The sequence below is a fragment of the Rhinolophus ferrumequinum genome, chromosome 9, assembly GCF_004115265.2.
Source record: "Rhinolophus ferrumequinum isolate MPI-CBG mRhiFer1 chromosome 9, mRhiFer1_v1.p, whole genome shotgun sequence".
In the NCBI taxonomy this organism is placed as follows: Eukaryota; Metazoa; Chordata; class Mammalia; order Chiroptera; family Rhinolophidae; genus Rhinolophus; species Rhinolophus ferrumequinum.
The window spans coordinates 16896958-16918717 of record NC_046292.1 but is presented as its reverse complement, the minus strand read 5'-3'; the positions used below and the strand labels follow the sequence as shown (position 1 = coordinate 16918717).

Genomic DNA, 21760 nt, shown 5'->3' with positions numbered 1-21760 from the left:
ATGCACATTACCTATCAAGTAAGATAAATTATCTGAACTACAGCCATTATAATGTGATCCAAAAATGTTATTTTAAATTTCTAGTGAACTTATTTTTAAAAATGTAAAGAGAAACAGGTGAAATTAACTTAAATAATATTTTATTCAATATATCTAAAATATCATTTCAACATGTAATCAACAAAAAAGTTGTTACATTCTTTTCTTTGTATAAATCTTTGCAATCTGGTGTATATTCTATACTTACATCTCAATTCAAACAGGACACATTTCAATCACTCAACAGCCACATATGGCTAGTGGCTATCATACTGAATAGCATATGTCTAGAGAAAAAGCATGTGAATAACCAACATCAATATCACCAAGACCAGGTACTAAATAAAGGTCACATACCTAACTCATCAAGTCAGCTTTCAAGCTCTCAGAAATTATTTACTCTTATTTCAAACAAATTTTTACAAGTCTGTTTATCTGGCTTAGCAAACCACAACAGATTACAACAGAAAAGTAAAGAAAATGGACTGCATTGATAGAGCTAAGTTGGCAAAGGGAGAAATAGAAAACATACACACACACACACACACACACACACACACACACACACACACGCACCCATGTATGCATACACACACAAGAGATCCAGGTTCAAAAAACATAACAGCTGAGGCCATTTAGCAGAAAGGCAAAAATCATCTTATACAGCTCAATAGTTCCCAAGGCCACTGCTGCATTACTGAATCTGAATTCAGAAAACGGACATTAATCGGCAGTTAAATTCAGCATCATAAGAAGTCAGAGAAGCATTAATGTTTTGGAAATATTTTCTTTTAAAATTAATTTGAGAGCTCTCTGTACTATTTTTGCAATTTTTCTATAAATCTAAAACTATTTTGAAATTATACAGCTAAGTTTTAAAAATCAATTTGAGGTTTCTAGTATGACCCAATAGATCCCCTCTGCCCACATAACAACGATAATTTCTAGACAAAAACAACCATTTGATGGCACTGGAGAGTGAACAAAAGAGACAGATGTTAGAGGGGAGTGGACACTTGGAAGAAGAGAAATACACTGAACAAGTTTCCTCAATTTTTATCTTTTAACCTTGTGCCGTGCAGGGTAGCTAAAACTCCAGGGAAAATTCACAGTCCTACTGGCTTGAAGAACCAAAAGACAGAGTGCAGAACCATCATCACTGCTGGAAAATAAGGCACACCACCATAAGAAAGAGAGCCAGAGTGGGGGAGCCCTAAGATCTGCATAAAACTGTCCAACTCTGGCTGACCCCTGACACACACATGCACAGGGTGGACTCCAAGTAGGCCAGCTAAAAGAACTGAACTGAAATTTAAGCTGCCACTCACATCAAGGGAGACAGTTCTGCAGTTTGAGTTCAGCTAAGTTAACTACCTGCTTTAAAAAAGAAACAAAATCAACACTCTTCAGAGGAACATAACAAAATCCAAAGTTTTTACAACTTGTCATTCGCAATACGCAAAATACAATCCAAAATTATTCCCCATAGGAAGAAACAGGAAAATATGACCCATTCTCAAGAGAAAAAATAATCAGACACACCCTAAACTGACCCAGATGCTGCAACTTGCCGACAAGAGTTTTTAAGGTAGTTATAACTATGCTCAATGACATAAAGGAAAATATGCTCATGATAAAGGAATATATGAAATCTTAGTAGAGAGAAAGAGACCACAAAAGAACAAAATGTGAGTTCTAGAACTAAAAGAGAACACTACCTCAAACTTCTGAAATTCACTAGAGGGTCTTAAGAAAAGAGAGACAAAGGGGTCTATGAATGTGAAGACAGATTCAAGAAATTACTCAATCTGAAGAATAGAAAAAATTCAACAGAGCCCCAAAGATAATTGGAAAATATCAAAAGGTCTATTTTTTAACTACAATCTCAGGAGAGGAGACAATGAGGCAAAAACAAATTTTTTAAAGAAATAATGGTCAAACTTTTCCCAAATAAAAAAGAATTTACAGATTCAAGAAGTTCCATGGAGTACTATAAAAGTCACACCTAGGTATATCATAATTAAAATGCTATAATAAAAAGCAAAGAAAAATAAAAATTTTAAAGTAGCTTGGAAAAAACAACATACTACATAAAGGAATAATGACTTGAATGACAGTTGAATTCTCATTAGAAATAATGGAGGCCAGAAAAATGGAACATTTTTAAAGTACTGAAACAAAACAACAAAAACAACAAAAACCACCCCAAAATCTTATATCCAGCAAAAATATCTTTAAAGAATGGAATCGAAATCAAGACATTTTTATATAAAACTCTGTAGAATTTAAATGTTTGACATTTAAAAGAGTTAATTTCAGGAATATAGAAAACTAGGATGTGTTTACATATTAAGGCATGATTATATTACTAAAAAAAATAAACATGTGTCCTTTCCAATTAGTTATTCTCACTTTAGTTACATACAAAAAATGTTACCTCAAATGTTTTCACTGTCTAAGCCTCATTCTTTCAACATCTTCTAACCAAAGATAAATTCACTAACTGCCAGAGTCTTCCCTTGTTTATCAGCTGAAGCCAAATACATTCGGGGAGGGGTTGAAATTCTTATGCAAGTCAAAATCCAGAAGTCCACTTTCCCTAAGGGTAGTTTTAAAATATACATGCAGTAGTATAAACTAGACTCAAAGAATCCTGGGAGTGAAAGAAAACAATTAAGTTCAAAAGTTACTCCTCTTCCCCCTCTGTGTTATGGCAGCGACTACACAATACTGTGATGTGTATCTTCACAGCCAATTTTCTGTGCATAACCATATCACGTAACTCTGTTCTCAAAGTTCCTCACATATCTCATTTATCCTCTGAATTCTTTATTTTCCTTTTGTTTACCTAAAGTGTAATCTCTTAAAAGAAAACTTTCTGGAGAATTTAGATTTTTTACTAAGGGAGAAATTGGATTTTCAACTACTATTGAATTCTTGGTGGAATTACTAAAGAGAAATAGCTCTTACCCACAAGTTAGGTAGCTGCTAAATTTTGGACCTCTAAATGACTACGAACAGTGGATTAATAATGATAACAATAAACAATGAAAAACTGCAGTCGTAAAAATGCTATAGAATATTTTAATATAAAATATTTGCACTCAATAAACATGAAAGAATCTTCCTCTGGTACTTCACTTTGAATTATCCATGTTTAAAATTTTCATTAAAATATATTGCAAAATAAGTTTCTTTTAAAATTATGTACTCTACAACGTATTGCAGAGCTGTAAAAAGTTAACATTCAGAATTCTTGTCTAGCTTCTTGGCTGGCCTAAAATAAATTTCAAATATCTGAACAGTACAAGACAGCTTGTTTATTATTGAAATTTTTACTTACGATTTCAATGCATAGGTGCCTTAAATATGATAAAGGCAAATTCTAACTTAGAATAGTTCTGTATTGGTTTGATTTTAGACACCACAAACAAAATCTTCCCTTTATCTTTCAGGTAGTTCATTTGGAAACTGCACTGTATTCTTTCTAGTGAATGAATTCACTCTTGAAATATTTTTCATTTCTCTGACAAATTGCCCCCATTATCAGAGAATTTTTATTAGCTCCATTTGTATTTATTTTCTAATAAACTGTTTCTAATTATTAAATTTAATTATCTGGATCTGACTTTGAAACCTCTTAACTTTCTGTCTGGGCCTAAACACCCAAGACTAAGGCCACTTTGGTATATAAAATAAACCTGGACGAGACTGGACATCACTTCTAAGAAACACACCCACTTTACAGATGAAGAGAACTAGAACCTGGTTTTCCATCTGAAGATTCTAGACCTCTACACCAATCTGTTAAATTTAGATCAGTGGCTATCTAGTGAGCAGCTAGTCAAAAAACCCAAAGTACACGTCTCAAGATCAATAACTGAATACTATTTTTATCTCTGGTATTTTACAATGAGGTAATATAGACCACAGCCCCAGAAACAGACAATACTCTCTTTACATGCTTCCATCACCAGATTACACATACCAATTTGCCCAAAAACAAACGTTAAGAGATTATTTACTGAATGAGTTATCTCCCATATTAACAAGATTGAGATATAAAAGATGAAGAAAATAGTGCCCGATCCCTGATTTCCTGGAATTCACATCCTAGCCTGGAATTCACGTCCTAGCCTGGAACAAAGATATGATGAAAAATGATTCAGATGAGTGGCAGAACATGCAAATGCATAAAGTGCTCCAGACAGTACAAAAGATTAGCTCTGCTGAGGGTGCAACAAGGTCAGGGAAGGATTCTAAAGTTACCTAAACTCAGGAGGGCATTTGATTTCATGAATTAAAAACCTGAAATGATATGTTAGCTTTTAAAAGTCCTTATTTGAGAGGTGGCTGGTTAGCTCTGTTGGTTAGAGTGCGGTGCTCTTAAACAATAAGGTTGCCGGTTCGATCCCCACATGGGCTACTGTGAGCTGTGCCCTCCACAACTAGATTGAAACAACTACTTGACTTGGAGCTGATGGGTCCAGGAAAAAAACACTTAAAATAAATAAAAAGTTAAAAAAAAAAAGATTATGAAAAATTAAAAAAATAAAAGTCCTTATTTGAGAATAAGTTGTGCTTTGGTCATTAACAGGAGATTTATTCCTTCATTTTGTTCTACAATATCTATAACCAACCAATCCCAAGAATCCTATAACCACTTACTTGGCCACACTGAGATCTAACTTAATGGTTAAAAACTGAATAAACCAAGAAAATACTAAAACATATGCGTCTTACAAAAGACAGTAAGAGTCTAACCTCACAGTAAAAATATGTGTGAAAAAGACTTAGGGATAAAACTAAAAATTGGTAATAAGAAAATGACAGTTGGGTCAAGAAACTAAAGAAATAAACATGGGGCAGCCTGATGGCTCAGTTGGTCAGAGCGCGGGCTCTCAACAGGGTTGCCAGTTCAATTCCTGCATAGGATGGTGGACTGCGCCACCTGCAACTAAAGACTGAAAATTGCGACTGGACTTGAAGCTGAGCTGCGCCCTCCACAACTAGACTGAAGGACAACGACATGGAGCTGATGGGCCCTGGAGAAACACACTGTTCCCTAATACAAAATTTTTTTAAAAAAGGGAAGAAATAAACATATTCACAACCTCTTGCAAAAAGAGGCATAAGCAACTATTCTTTATAAACAAAGCAGGATTTTTTTACTTATGTGTTTGTTTTAAAGATTCCTTGTAAATGGTTTGGTTTTTTTTGAGGGACAAAGGAAAGCAGACCATAAGACTAAACAGTTTGGTAACTGTTTAAGTGAGCCAAAAGTAAAAAAAAAAAAAAAAAGGAAAAGAAACAAAAAAACCCAGATCCCAAAGCACTGGCTGATCTCATTAGCTCTGCTTAAGAAACTTTATAGATGTGACTTCAGTCCTGGATTACCCGGCTATATTTAGTTTATACCTAATATGGATAAAGTCCCGAACTAACAGCCATTTCCTCTCTCCACAAAAAGAAACTTCCTTGTTTTTTTTCTATCAACAATGCAAAGATTACTGTAGGCTCCTCTGAAGGGAGAGGTTTAAAAAATAAAAAAAAAAGGAAAAGAAAAATACCGTGTTTCCCCGAAAATAAGACCTAGCCGGACAAATCAGCTCTAACGCGTCTTTTGGAACAAAAATTAGTATAAGACCCGGTCTTATTCTACTATAAGACCGGGTCTTATACTAATTTTTGCTCCAAAATGCATCAGAGCTGATTGTCTGGCTAGGTCTTATTTTCGAGGAAACATGGTATTAACAATTTAGCATGTTATTTGTGTTAAGCTTGGACAGCTTTGACACTTCTAAATTGGAAAATAATCCTAAAATCAAACACGTGATGTTCGAATCAAGTACCTTAACAAGTTTATAAATAAACTCTTTAAAGTACTTTACAAAATATTAATTAACCAGGCTCCAAAATGCACGGAGGTGAGGTAATGGAAATTTTACAGTTTCCTTTCAAATTTAACCAAGAGAACTGAAAGCAACCAAATACATTTAACGAATCATCTAGTAGACTCACTGGTTGTCAGTATGTTTTAGAAATATCCTTAAACATTCTCATAATTTTTTTATTTTTCAGGGTGACTGAACACAGCAAATAGTGAAAATAAAACTCTGATAGATAAAAATTCAAGTTTCAAATAGAGAATCTAAATATATACAACAAACTGTGTTGTTAAGAGTTAGGTTATGGATCATAAAGACCTTGGTACAAATCCCAGTACTGCTGCTTACTAGCCTGCGACCACACACAAGCAATGACCTCTCTAACTAAGCCTCATGTGGAAAATAGCATCGACAGCACCTATTTCAGAGTTTATGTGAGGATTAACTTGGCTAACATATGTAAAGGGTGTGGCACACTGTGCCCAACCATAGTGAGCACTCAATGCTACCTATTATCTTATGACTATTAATTCTGACATTAAACAGAAAAACAAAAACTTGCTGTTCACTTTTATGTATCAGTGTACTCTATCTTACAGGAGAATTAAGTAGTTTCAAAAAGTTTATAACATTATAAAACGAAGGATTTTAAAATACTTTATGATTCTTGTATCACCTATCAATTACAGCCATGCTACATTTCTAGTTTTATCATCATCTCATTGTGGGATAAGATAAAAATTAAAATTAAAAAATTTGAAAAAAATCTTGGGGTCTACAAATAAATTACGAATTAGGAGACTTCAACTCTTTCTGCCCTTACCCCTTAATTACTAAGCATAAAACCTGTATAATTACGCTAATTCAATTTCTTGTTACAAATTAAATAGAAATAACCTACTCTCTGCTGCGTTTCCTCTGCATTTCCCCTAAAGAGAACATTAGATAAATGCCAGTTAATATATGATCAGTTCAACTTTATAGGGAAGACCACAAAAATCAAGGAATAGTGAAATGCAGTAGCAGAGGGAGCTAAGTGAAATATATATATGCCAAAATCCATAATTCAAAAGAACTTCTGCAGACCCACTAGATATGTCATAGATTATTCTTTACTTCTTTTGTGCTGTCACAAAAGACGAGGAGAGGGGGAAAGAAAAACATTCTTAATAATGGACTCTCAGCTTTAACTACAAGTCCAGAAAGAGCTGCTAAGGCAGATGGCCTAAGATGGCAGAGTCCAATCTGACTGTCCTTTAGTCACCTAGTGTCTTAACTGGACCATGGTTCATTGAAGTTAATTCAGGAATAAATTCAAGTCTAATCTTGGACTTTTTTGCACTAAACCTGCTCTTCTGATAAAGAATGGAAAGTTCCCCATCTATCTGCAGTGGCAGCCTGGCTGACATTTCTCTCCGTAACATCCTGGAGATTGAAACCACATACCGTGTTTCCCCGAAAATAAGACCTAGCTGGACAATCAGCTCTAATGCATCTTTTGGAGCAAAAATTAACATAAGACCCGGTCTTATTTTACTATAAGACCCGGTATAATATAATATAATATACAGGGTCTTATATAATATAAAACCGGGTCTTATATTAATTTTTGCTCCAAAGAACGCATTAGAGATGATTGTCTGGCGAGGTCTTATTTTCAGGGAAACACAGTATATTGAATATAAACTAACCATGGGCCAATAGTCTTAATGCAACATCCCAAAAGGCTCATGGAACAGTAAGAAAATGCTTACTATGTGTCAAACATTAAGTGCTTTTCTTTTATTAACTCCTTTAATCTTTACAAAAGCCCAAGAGGGAGATAGTATTACCCCAGTGGAGACACTAAGATAGCTAGAGAAAGGCAGAACCAGGATTGAAACACTGTTTACATGGCTCCAGAGACCATGCACGCTCTTTCAGAACCACTACACTATGGCAATAACATAACACTAAGATCCACTCTTCCGAATGACAGCTTAATTGCCTGTTTGGAATATTAATTCTAACTCTCTTCAACTCTGAAATAGACTATTCAGTGCCTTATATAGGGAATACAAATGATACTTCAAGTCAACAATCCTCCCCTGCTCTGAGTGTGGAATCTTGGATCTCAGATATTACAAAGGACAGAAAGAACCTTTACAAGCAATACCCAGGCAACACTACAATCTAGTACAGGGGTCCTTGCTGAGTCATCAGGACAAGGGCTGCAACTCTTCAGCCCACTGGCTGTCAAGACACATACTCAGCGCCAGAACAGAGTCGTGGACTCTCCCTTCAATCTTTTTTATTTTGCAAGGGAAAAAAAGTAAATTGATTCATTTTAACCTCAAATAAGAGTCATTTTCAGGCACTAAATCAAAACAGCAGATATGAACTGAGCCCAGTGATATGCATCACACTCTCAGCCTATTTCTCTAGCTTCTTGTATGAATATTGCTGTGAATTTAATAAGCACTTGTTTTTCCCAAGTATATATTTTATGCTTCTTTCCCACCAGCCTCCTCTGGAATCAACCCTGTACAAGAAAAAAAAAAGCTTCTGTATACTCCTTCAGCAAACATTTTATTAAACAACAATCAAATGAGTTAATACAAGTAATGCAGTTTAGTTTAACACAGTGCCTGGCACATACCGAGCGCCCATAAATGTTTATAGTATTTCAATGAAGTATGAAATACTCTTCTATTTCTTTACCTCCTGCATTTGGGAAAAACAACAAAAAAGTAAGTCAGTGGGAATAAGCATCAAGTCTAAATACACACAAACCAGACCTTGTTAGGAGTGAAAAGGCCTCCAGTCGGTGAATTATGGTGACTTGTGGGAAGTAACTTCCCCTCTAACATGATGGTGTAGTGTTCCTTCCAACATTATAGCTCTTACGCCTCATACGTTTTTTAAAAATGCCTTCCCTTGACATGTATCCCCTTCCAGCTACCAGCCTGTCTCTTCTAAGTAGCCACGTTTCCTGTTAGAGTTGGCTTTAAACGGTGACTCTACTCTGACTTCCTAGTCACTCTTCCACCCCCTCTTTTATGGCTTCCCCAACACCACTCCACCAAAGCTGTTACTAGTGAGGTTACCACTGTCTTCCAGGCTGAGAAATCAAATAGATACTCATCTTACTTTACACAAGCGATCACTCTTCTTCTTCAAACCTTCTCCGGGCTTCGTTGGTCCCTCATTCTTGTGGTTTTCCTCTTCCCACTACTGCTCTATTAATTACTCCCTGTTCTCCTTTCCAGCTTCGCTTTCATTACTCAACCCCTAACTGTTGAAAGTTCCTCAGAATTTGCTCCTGGGCCTCTTCCCTCCTCTTCGCTCATCCACCTTATGATCTCACACACTTTAAGTACCAAGATCGATCGATCAAGTCCCAAATTTCTCTACCCCACCTAGACCTCTTTCTGAGCATCGGATCTGTGTATCTATTTTCTAATAAGCATCTCCACTTGACATGACAATCATCAAAAACTGAACATTGTCTGCTCCCCCTCCACATTAATAAAAGGCACCTTTATCAACCAACGATTCTAACTGGAAACCCAAGTCATTTCTCACACCTCTCTTACACAACTCCTTCTTCAATATCTTCCTAGGGACTCCACCTCCAAAATTTATCTCAAATCCATTCTCTTCTCTCCATCATCACCCTAATCCAAGCCACCATCATCTTTCTTAATTGCAATGGCCTCCACTTAGTTTTCCTTGCTTCCACTCTTACCTCTCTCCAATTCATTTTCCAGAGCGGCCAGACTACTCACCTTAAAATGCAAACCGAACCAGACACTAACTTGTTTAAACCCTGTTGAGAACCACTCTTCGTACTAAGGGTAAAATTCACATGACATACAAGGACCTCTTTGTATGTCCTCCTTGTAGCCCATCTATTCCTCACTCTACACTTCATTTTTGTTCTCTCTCTTCCAGTCACACTCTCAATTTGAATTTATGTCCAGCCTTTATATGTGCTGATTACTCCATCCTGGAATGCTCTACCTCCTCATGCTAGTAATTACAAGTCATCCTACATGCCATTTCTCAGAGAAGCCCCCAGAGCTTCCATCTAAATTGAGTTTCCTGTCATTCTTTCTCAAGACGCCCTGTTCTTGTCCTTAATATAATTATATATTGTCTTTGTGTATTTCTTTAACATAAGCCTCTCCCGCTGAACAATAGGTTCCAGGAGGTATTATTAACACATTCAAATTTAACATGGTAAAAATACAACTTCTGATCTCATCCCCATCAAAACTGGTTCTTCCCCGCCTTCCCATCTCAGTTAATGACAATTCCACCATTCTAGTTGTTTAGAACAAAAATCTCAGAATCACCTTTGATTCCTTTCTCTCACATTCCACGTCAACCCCTCAGGAAATTCTGTTATCTCCACCTCAGAAATATATCCAGAATCAGACCACTTCTCACCTTAGTCCAAGCCACCATCATCTCTTGCCTGAATTACTAAATAACCTTAGTCTCCCTGCTTCTGCCATTGACTTCCTATATGCTGTTCTCTATAAAGCTACTGGAATGCCCTGTTAAACAGAGAATGCCACCCCTACCATTCTCTCCACTCCTTACCTTACTTCATTTTTCTCCATAGCACTTATCAGGAGTAGGAATACACTTACTGTTTGCCTCCCCCAACTGAAGATGAATGCCATAATGTTCACTGACATATCCAAGCCACTAAACCAGTGCCTCAAGGTCTGTTAAATGATTGCATGAAAGAAGAACAAATATTATTCTGGCAGGCAGAAATTGGAGGTAGGGGGAAAGGTTAAAGAAGCCAAAAATATGTCAAAAGAAGGAAATACCAGCAAAAATCTTCCATGAATTCAGAGAAGTACATGGCATGTTCAGGACCAATCTAGCTAGGATCTGAGGTAAATTTGCAGCTGCAGTAGGGGATAGGACTGGAAACACTATTTGCAACAACATGGATGGATCTTGAGATTATTATGCTGAGCGAAATAAGTTCAGATAGAAAAAGTCAAGAACCACATGATTTTACTGATATGTGGTATATAAAACTGAAAACAACAAAAGAACAAGACAAACAAATGAAGAAACAAAAACTCATAGACACAGACAATAGTTTAGTGGTTACCAGAGGGTAAGGGAGATGGGGGGGTGGGAGATGAGGGTAAGGGGGATCCAATATATGGTGATGGAAGGAGAACTGACTCTGGGTGGTGAACACACAATGCGATATATAGATGATGTAATACAGAACTGTACACCTGAAATCTATGTAACTTTACTAACAATTGTTACCCCAAAAAACTTTAATTTAAAAAAAAAAAAGAAGACTGGAAACACAAACTTGGATCATAATCTGAATGCCAGATCAAGGAGTTCGTATCTTGAAAATTCAATAAACAAGTAGAGAAAGGAGGATCCACTTAAAATTTGAGACAAGAAGCATCAGTTTTACTGTAGATAAATTAAAATTATAGAATAAAGCACAACTAATTATCGAGGGAAAAGATAAAAGTTTCTTTAAACACTTAGTAGTAAATGCAGTAATACAAACTACCCCTCATCTGTTAGCATACAATGTAAACATTTCACTCATTTCTAAGTCAATTATTTCATTTAGATTGCCCCATAAATCATTTCTTAAGGTCTTAATTTAACTGGATTTTTAAAAGTACACGAGACAAAAAGTCACTGTATAAAAGCCATCATACACCATGGCTCATCTACTCAACCTCTGACTGTCCATTAGGCTATTTTGAGCTCCTTGAAGACAAGGGACCTGTTCTTATTTCTTTCTCTCTCCAGCACTCAGGGCACAGGAAGTATTCAATTAAAGTTTGCTTCTATTATGATCCCTATACTGCATTCAAGTGTTCCAGGCAAAGATTGTATCTTCTATCCTCCAACTATAAAATGGGCATATTTTACCTACTACATAGATATTCCAGGGGGAAATTAACACCAAAAAATAATTTGGATTTTCAGAACAGATTTTTCTGAGCACAAAGGGAGGGTGTACCTTCAAACCATTTAATCAATATCTATGCTCTGAGCAATTTCAGGTGTTGGCATATTTCACAACATAAAAGCTTGCTTTCTTCCAGCAAAGATCAAACAGGGTAAATGCTCTTTTAGTGCCGTTTAGGAAGATATATCCAGATACGAGTTTCTTTGAAAAACTAAATAAATTTTCTTTAAACCAATTCACTTAATACATGTTACATATTAGATTGGGCTTCATTTTTCATTCATCTAAGTATTCTGCTCTCATAAAGAACTATTACACATAAACTCCCATCAATAAGTCATGCAAGTTTATAAAAGAAAAGAGGACATATAACAAAATAGTAACAGCAGCTATTTAGAAGGAAGGGTTATATGTGATTTTTATTTTATTTTTACTTTTCTGTTTTTTAAGTTGTCTACAGTAAACATGTATAGCTTTTATAATTGAAAAAACATTTTTAAAAGAGCATAACATATACAAATGAATATACTAGGAAGCAGAAAGAAAATGAAATTACTTTTCAAATTTAGGACCAATATTTAAACTAAAACAGACTAAGGTTAGCTACTTCTGTTGCTAAGTCATTTTTTTTTAAAGTATATTTGCAATCAAGGGTCCTGCTGACAATTACAAAATGTAAATGAAGTCTGTTATTGATGGCTAGCCAACAGTTGTGACATGATTTAATGAAGAATAAACAAGCCCAAAACATTTTTTAAACCAAATTTTAGATTCCTGGGTTAACTAAAATATGCTATAACCTAGAACATCAAGTAATATAAAATTTCACCTCTTCAAAAGTCTATGTCTTTGAAATTTTTTCAATTGAGTCTTGGACACATGTACATTCAAGGCCAAAATTTCAGTTAAGTCTAACCACCTTCTTTTTCTCTTGATTAGTCTATCCATTTACCTAAGTAGCACAACAGACTAATTTGGTTGTCTTTAGTTTGCAATGAACTTTCACCCTAGTAATCTGCCTCCTGGTTTCCACATCCAAAATAACGTAACAGGTTGATAAAAGAGGAAAACATTCATAGAACTTACATATCCTTAGAAGTTCTTAATTAGCTTAGCTTTCACCTAATTATTTGATATTGTATTCTCGAATGTTTGCTCAGACTCCTGTTTTATTCTCTTACACATACCAATATGTAGTTATGCTGCATGGTAGAAATTTTCAATACTTAAATTACAGATGATTGACATTTTCACAACTCTATTATAATGAAAACTAAATCCTTTTCAAATAGGAATGAATTATTTCACATGTAAAGTTGGAAGTAATAATTTTATTACAGAAAAAAGGAAGAAAACCTCTTCTACTCCTTGCTTACAATCACACTGTATTCAGCTTCAAGAAAAGCAAAAAAACAAAAACAAAAAACTATGAAACAAAATATATACATGATGAACCTGACCCTGGTTCTCATATTGTTACTTCTTCAAAATATTAACATTAAAATTTAAGATACTCCTAAGTCCATCTTTGGCGTAACTGTCAAATATAGTCTCACTTATCTACATTAAGTTGTTATTTTCATAAATTTAGATTAATACAGTCTCCTGGTTTTACATTTTAAATAAAGGAAAATAATAGAAACCAAATAAGGCTGATTAATATTCCTTGTACCAATACTTGGTATTGACCACCGAAGGATAAAAGCCAAGTCTCAAAGACAACAGGATTAAAAGTTCCAAGAGAATTCACAAACTGATGCCCGGAATTAAATTTAGATTTCTGTTAAATCATATTTGGGATGGTTTGTAATCATGACCTAAATGTTATTTTCCTTCAGAAACACCCTTTCCATTCTCTGCAACAGCCTCTAAAGTGGGCAAACCCATCCTAACTTACTCCCTTACTTGACTGAAATCTTAATTCTTGTCTTAATCACACTTCCCATCCTGCCTAACACATTTCCCTTTTATGGACTCACTAATTTCCTATTCTGGAGACACCAGAACACTGAGGCTCCACAACGCTAATGAAACAGGAAATGGGAAAGCCCTGCTCATCATCCTTTAACTGGATTCTAAGCATCGCTGTAAACATCCTTCCAAACCAAACCTGACTTTTAGTGACAGGCATGTCCTCCACATTGCCTCTTTTCTACTCTTATTCATACTGTGTTAGGCCTCTCATGTGTTCAGTCCTCTTGGCTCAGAAGTCTGTTTCTTCGTCATTTTGGGTCCTTTTCTCTCAGATTTTTACGTTTAACCAAAATTATCACCTTGGCCTTTGCCAAGAATAGCACTGTTAGATCTTGAGGAACAGCTCAAAACAGCAAGAACAGAGTTCCCATTAACTCCACATTTTTACATTCACTTCTATCTCCTGCATTTTCCCCTCTGGAAACCTCAAATGAACAGGCAAACCAATTATATCAAACGTAACACTGTTTGGATATTGAGTTAGTTTTTGTTCAATTTAGAACAAAGTTCTCAGCATCATTTCCTATAGAAAATTCATGTCATTTGCGTGTGTTTTTCAAAAAGAGGAGGTTGAACCTGCCCTTGAAACGAAACACTTTATATTGACAAAACAGCTAAGAGTTTGCTCATCTGTACGATCCATTTGCACCCTCCCAAATGCCACCGGGAAGTTGTTGAATAGACAGCAATCCAAAAAACAGGGAAGTGCTGGGAGAACAAAGCTAGGAAAAATATGTATTAGCAAAAACCTAAGTTAGGTTTTAAAAGTCTCAGGCTTTACTTTTAAATAACTTGTCTCCCTGGCACTATGGATTTGAATCATTCCTGGTTTCCTCTTCATTCAAAAGTATCAATCTATCTATTGTTTCTTGTATAAGGAGTTTATAAATGATGTCACAACTAACATTCCCATTCTTGGCTATTCCCAATCCACTTATTTCACCCACTTTTTCAAAATCAAATTCAAGCCTACTTCCATCTTTCCCCGTAACTCACCATCCAACTTAATGTGACCCACACTTTGACTCCTTAAGCATGTGTCATATTGTTGATGCTCTTTAAGCATCATCTTGTATTGTTTTCTTTCCCATAAAATTTACAAATTTAAAGATAGGAAATGTTTAATAATTTCTATATTGTCCATAGTACTTAACTGAGTACTAGGCACTTAGTTCATGCCAGTAAATGCTTTAAGTCACAAATAATAGATGGAAGTGACTTTAATGATCATCTAGCCCGAACATTTCTGCTATACCTTGCTTATACGAACTATGCTTGACGATCAGAATGCCACCATTTACTTTGTTAGAACAGTGGTTCTTAACCCTTGGATTAGGATTGTGCAGAAAAAAAGACTCACATGGAATATTTTATGTAATTTCAAGGATTTACAGAATCCCCTGCATCAGATTACTGAAGCCCACATTTAAGAATAATATACTACTATCAACAACAAATACTGTGTGCCAAGCACTATTTCTTTTTTTTTTTTTTTTTTTTAGTTTTAGGTGCACAAAGTATAGTTAGACGTTTTATCATTTCTATCCCTCACACTGTCAACCCCTGTCCCCCCATCCACTATCCCTCTGACATCACACACAGCCATTAATTACCAAGCACTATTTCTAATGCTTTACTTAGGGTGGTATATGGCTAGATCACATTTCCCAGTTCCTTGCAGTTTGATGAAACCATGTGATTTAAGTTCTCCCCAGTGGAGTATGAAAGGAAGTGACAGGTAAACTTCAAAGCTGGGGCCCTTTAGAGAGATGTGCCTCCTATCCTGTTTCCCTGAAAATAAGACCTAGCCGGACAATCGGCTCTAATGCGTCTTTTGGGGCAAAAATTAATATGACCCAATATTATATTATATTACATTATATTATATTATTCCCCGTCTTATATTATAGTAAAATGAAACTGCTATTCTTATGTGTTAAGCCACTCTGGACAAGATTATTTTTTTTACAACCAACACCCCAATCCCAGCAGTTTAGTGACTGTTACCAACAGTGATTGTCTCAACTCAAAATGACACACCAACAAGATTAAATTCCAGCCAATAAAGGTAAACTCTGCAAAAAGACTCTTCCTAAAAAAGATCAGAAATAGCATCACATCATACCAAAGCTACTAGTGGGGGGTGGGGGACACAGTAGTATCCCTAGGAGTTGGGCTTATTTATACAAGCAAAAGAAAAATCCAAAAATGCAGTCTCTTCTCAACTTCTTCCATTTTGTGGTTCAGCAGTTAATATTTACTTTTACCCAATACAGAATCCTTGGTTTCCAAATTCTGAACATAACCAAGAAGAAATATTGGTGGAAATTATGAAAGACACATGAAAAGTCTAGAAGCACTAAACAATGGAGGGGGGGAAAGGGTGGGTAGACAAAACCACATGGACTTTTGGAAGCTAGGCAAAGTGAAACAAAGAACCAAGGTTTGAGACTCAGACCATCAGGATCTAAGGATGGTAGTTCCCAATTCCAAAACGTGGCAGACACATATACTGGCACCAAAATGCTCAGAAAGGAGGAGGAAACAATCTCATTTCAATCATCCAATACTCTCTTATACTCCAGGCACTCAGAATACAGCCCTTACCCTCAAGGAACTTACTATCTAGTAGGGGGATCTGAATATAAATATGTACATACAAAATGACACACAATTAGCATTTATTTGTCTACTGTGTACTAGACACTGTTCTAAGCTTATTACAGTCCACATATCATATATTAACTAATTTAATCCCATGAGGTTGGTCTATTAATATCCCAACTATGCAGATGGAGACACAGAAAGGTTTAAATAATGTGTCTTGGAACACACAATTAATAAGTGGACAAATTGGATTAGAAACCCAGGTAGTGGTCAGGGGCAAAACCTCATGCCCTTGCTAAAGGATTTGAACTTCACCTATTGCTTGGTAGTTCTCAAGTAGGGCTGGTGTTATCAAAATATATACATACACCTACCAGGTCTCTCAGTGTAGGGGAAGTGGGCATCCCCACTGTTGAGGACAACTGCCTTTGTAAGCCTCGTTTACTATTTGGGAGGGTGTCCTAACCTCTCAGTGTTGGGGTAAACAAACATACAAAAATGGACAACCACTGTTATACAGGTGATGGGGTGTCACTGGACTCCCGGGCAAATAATTCCAAAAACAATACAAGAAAGGAAATGTAGCTTTGAGTCCAGTCACAGGAATTGGGAAGGTCCTAGCCGGTTACTCTTAAATTTGAAGATACCTAAACACAGTATCTTTTTACACTCATGTGCTTTAAGTGCAGATAATAGTTTTCTGCTACAGAAAGCTTTGGACAGAATAATGAACACCACACTGGACAACCCGTCTCTGCCCCCTGCCCCCTCACTGCTTTCAAAATAACTATATTTACAAGGGTATTTTCCCCCATTTGCATTTCCCACACATGGGCTTTGAGAAGAAATGAAAAATACTCTTTACCACAATGTACCTGGCCTTTTTTTTTCCCTTTGAAACAACTAACCTGGTTTGCATCAGAAAAAGTTTTGCTTATGCTGAATCACAGGGCAGCAGAAAACATTTCACCTCTTACTTCACAAACTAGGAAAATAAGTCTCAGAGAGGAAAAACAACTTGCCCAGGGTAAGCCAGCCAGTGAGTAAACAACTGTGACTTGAACCCTGGTTCTCTGTCACCAAAGCCCATGAGAAAAGCTTACAACTAGTGGTAAGCAGGATGTTTTCAGCTGGCTCACAAACATTTGTTTATTGTTATAATTATAAGAAGTATAATCACTACATCTAATCCATAGTTTCACAGATATTATTGCTTAAGTTAAGCTATGTTTAAAAAAAAAAAGCGAGTTGTATTTAGTAAATAAAAATATCGATCTAACACAAAAATGTAAAACTAGGAGGGGGTATACAAGTGATTCAAATTTGGGAAACAAGGCACCATCCCCCTCTCCTAATTTAAGGGTTAAATTAATAGTAATCAGAGCATTAAGCATAGCTCTCTTCCTCCCTAATTCACAAACTTCATTTTTTCTTCTCTTATTGTATTGGCTAGGACCTCCACTACAACACTGAAAAGAAACCATTACTGATAGTGTCCTTATCAGATTCTAAATTTAATGCTACTTCTAAAGTTTCACCATTAAGTATCATGTTGGGTTTTTTTTAGAGTTTTAGTAGACGTACTGTTTTTGAGTTTATGGAAATTCCTTCCTATTCCTACCTCAGTAAAATATTTTGACTACTAATCTCTGATCCACCCTTTGCCCTTCTCAATGCTGCTTTCCACTCCTCTTCCTTTCTCTTATTCCAGCTTCCTTCCTCTAGTCCCTGTACCTCAGCGTTACTGTATCTGCCGCCAAAAGTAACTGAGACTCTTGAAGATATTCTGGGGGTTCTACCAGTCTCTTATTTCAGTTCCGTAGACCACAATGTCTCTAAAACTGATAACTGAAAGAAAATCCTAAAACAGGCACTGGTTATATCACTTGCAGATCAGCTATCCATGTCTCAAACACACCCTTCAATGTCTTCCCTTCTTTAAAATAAAAACCCAGGGAAAACAGAACAAAATTGTTCTGGATTTCTGTTAACTTTCCAATTCAGAGCCTAGTTTTGAATGAGCCTGCTTAAGTAAGTGACGACGAGAATCTCGAGGAGTTTTAAAAAGTTTTGAGGGAGGCAGTTGGATCCAGATGTTCGTAGCTTCTACTCTCTGTCCTTTGCTAAAATGAAAAATATTAAAGGAAAAGGGAAAAGAACAGGGGTAGTATTGGTAAATAAGGTAGTTCCAGGATATAAAAACTGGGGAGACCAGAGGGGGAAATCAACCCTTTAAGGCACAAGCAAGTTATCAATTCTTTCCTTCGTTCTTTCTTTTTAAACAAAAGGGCACACACAATCTTTCCAAAGGCAGCAACACCGAGGGGAGCAGCCAAAATGTTGCATCATACAAAACACTCCGCGCTTGAGAAACAAGAAAAGCAGATGGTGGTAAAATACCTAAGACAGGAAAACCCAAGTTGGGAATCTCGGGCTTTTCCGGAAGCCTAGGAATGTCTGCTCTTTAAAAAGAAAAATTTAAGATTGCATCGAAAATTAAAGTTACACTTTCATAGCAGCAGGGACAGAAATGTTCTTTCAAAAAGCGTTCAAAGAAGTTCAGCTCATCATTTCACCACTGGCTCGAGACTGCAGCTCCCTGGCTGAGGGTGGACTTGAAGGGCTAAAGGGTAGGATGGGGGGGTCGGGGGTTGGGCGCCAGGGCGGGGGTGGGTGACAGGCCTACCCCCACCCTGGTCCTGGGAAACTCCGGGGCCCGAGGCGGGGACAGCTCTTCCCAACCCGACGCGGGACCACAGTCTGGCGTCCGCCGGAGCCTGCGCGGCTAGAGGCGGTGACCGCCGCCCCGAGTGCTGGCTTTCGGGGGTCCCGGTCCCACCCCGGCTCCCTCGACAGGCCTCGGCGACGGGAGGGCGCGGACGGGCCCGAGACAATGGGCCGGGGGCGCGGGAGCAGCTCTTCCCTCAGTCCCAGGTGCCGGGCGCCGCGCGGGGGCGCCGGGGCTAAGGAGCGCCCCGCGCCCAGGGACGCCGCCCCCAGCGGCCCGCGAGCGCCGGGCGCCCAGCGGGGCGGGACGGCAGGCGAGCGCTCACCTTAACGAAGAGCTCGATGATGGGCTCTTTGTCCTCCTCCTTCAGCCCGTTCAGCGGCATCGACAACGCCATGGCCAGTGCGGCTGGGCTACACAGACGGTGGTAGCGGAGGCAGCTTCTGCTCCGGGGCTGCTCTGGTGTGGGCTCCCGCCGCGCTGGCTTCCCTGGACAGTCCGGGAGTCGAGTTCACCTCAGCCTCGACTCTTCAGCACCACCCCACGCCTCGCGCGCGATTCTGAGGCGGCCGCAGCCCGAGCCGCTTCAAACCACGGGGCGGGGCCCGGGGCGGGGCCTCATTGCGGGCGGGGCCAAGCCCCGGCGTCTCCGAACTCTCGGGATGAAATAGGACAAACGGACCTCGGGGGCGTGGCCTAGGGCGGGGGAGGAGGACAGACCGCCTGGGCGCAGCTAATAGGGCGTGGCCCAGGTTCGGGGGCGTGGCCTTGGCTCGGGCACCCTGCGGGACTCTGAGCCTCGCCTCCCGAGGGGCGGAAGGGAAAATCCCCCCGGAACCCGAGCCTGACACAGCCTCCCGCCACAGCGCTGGCGAGACCACGCAGCTGCTGCTGGCGTTGTGCCAGGTGACCTCACACCTTCAGCCGTCCTGGGGAGGCGGGAAGGTGCTTTCGGCGCTCTTCCCAGCTTCAGATCCCAGGATTTATCGTTCTTTCCGAAGCGGCCACTTTCCCTACACCCTCTGGTAGGTAGACTGAGCTGCTTTTTCCAGGACAACTTTTTGGAAAGTTTTCATCCCCTTAAAAAAGCATTTTTTCCCTCCTCTGACATCTTCGTTTTTCCCTTAACTCTCCTGTCACTTCCATTTCGGGAGGCGGCCTATTAACATATATTTACGAGGCCCTACTGTGTTCCAGGCCCCCTGTGATAAACAGTAGGGACAGAATCCCTCTGCTCCCAGAGCCTAGTCTTGAACTGCAACCCCAGGGTCTGCAGGTCACGACGGACTCCCGAACCATTGTCCATGCTGTTTCTCCTGCCTGGATCGATTTCTTTTCCCCATTCACCTGGCAAACTTCAGCGTGGGTCGGATTCACCTGGGTGCTACACCCAGACCTGCTTTATCTAATTATCTGGTTCTCCTCTAGAGAAGAGAGAAAATCACATTTTAACAAGCACCAGGACAATTTTGATGTAGAAGTCCTTAAACCAGAAAAACTGCACTGAGAACTGGGGCTGTGATACTTTGAGCCAGGCACAGAGTAGCGCTCTGTCCGTATTTGCTACTGTTGAATGCCTAGGCAAGTGTCACCCCCTCTGGAAACTGTTACTTGTTCCCTCTTCTGACATTTTGTAATGCTTGACTCACAGCTACTCCTCCCCACTTCTCAGGTTAGGTTGATTGATGATTCCAGGGAAGGCCAAACATATGAGGTTTGTCTCCATATCCTTAGTGCATAGCAGTTAAGATTCATGGATGATTTAATGTTTGAGCAAATTAAATGTATGCATAAAAATACAATGAAACCTGCAGCTTCGTCCTTTCCAAGACCAAAGTAAGTTGCTCACATATTCTTGTAGGGACTCTGATAAAAGAGACAGTGGACCTCAGAAGTTAGGAGCCCATGCTCTGGTGTCAGATTGTTATGAAACTGCAAAGTCCCTAAACTGCTAAGCATCAGTTTCATTATCTAGAAGGAGAAGGAGAGCAATTACTGGTCCTTGACTTTCCACATGTCCTGTTCAGTCAGTGATGTGTATTATCACTGCACTGTGCCTTGTACTGTCCCTGGTCACCCCTGCAGGCTGGGATGGCATCACATTCAACTCCCTCCATGACCAGCTTGTTTGTTGAAAAGAAACACCAAGAGGCTGCCCCCTAAATGGAGACATGAGCCAAAAACAAACTGACTGCTTGCCTGAAATCTCAACTGAACCCAGTGTTAGTTTTTCACAGAATCACAAGCTATATCACAGTTCCCTTGCAGCCTTCCCCCAACCCCTCTGAAAAGAAATGAAAATGATGAACCAGGCCAAAGCAGATCCAAAAAGATCCAGATCTAAAAGATCAGGTGGAACCTCAGAGAAGGCCTCGGACTGGTCCTGAAGCAAAGGACTACTTCAAGGCTGTTTTCAGAGACATACCCGAGGGTTCATCAAATTCAGTTTGAATCAGCAAATATTCACTGTGGTGACTGTTACAGGCCCCATGCTGGCCTCCCAGCACCAGGATGTGAAGATAACCAGGGCCTGCAAGACTGAGCAGACCAGGGTTCTTTAGGCCTCAT

At 38.7% G+C, this 21760-nt stretch overlaps 1 protein-coding gene across 1 annotated transcript in view; it reads right to left on the bottom strand.

The window, feature by feature from the left end:
- CLIC4 (chloride intracellular channel 4) overlaps positions 1–19786 on the bottom strand; it is a 61958-nt gene extending 42172 nt beyond the window's left edge. Inside the window, exon 1 of the mRNA XM_033114767.1 lies at positions 19518–19786. Within this exon, the coding sequence (XP_032970658.1) occupies positions 19518–19589 (72 nt within the window). The 5' untranslated portion in view covers positions 19590–19786. The remainder of the gene's footprint in view (positions 1–19517) is intronic.
- Positions 19787–21760: the final 1974 nt, after the last annotated feature.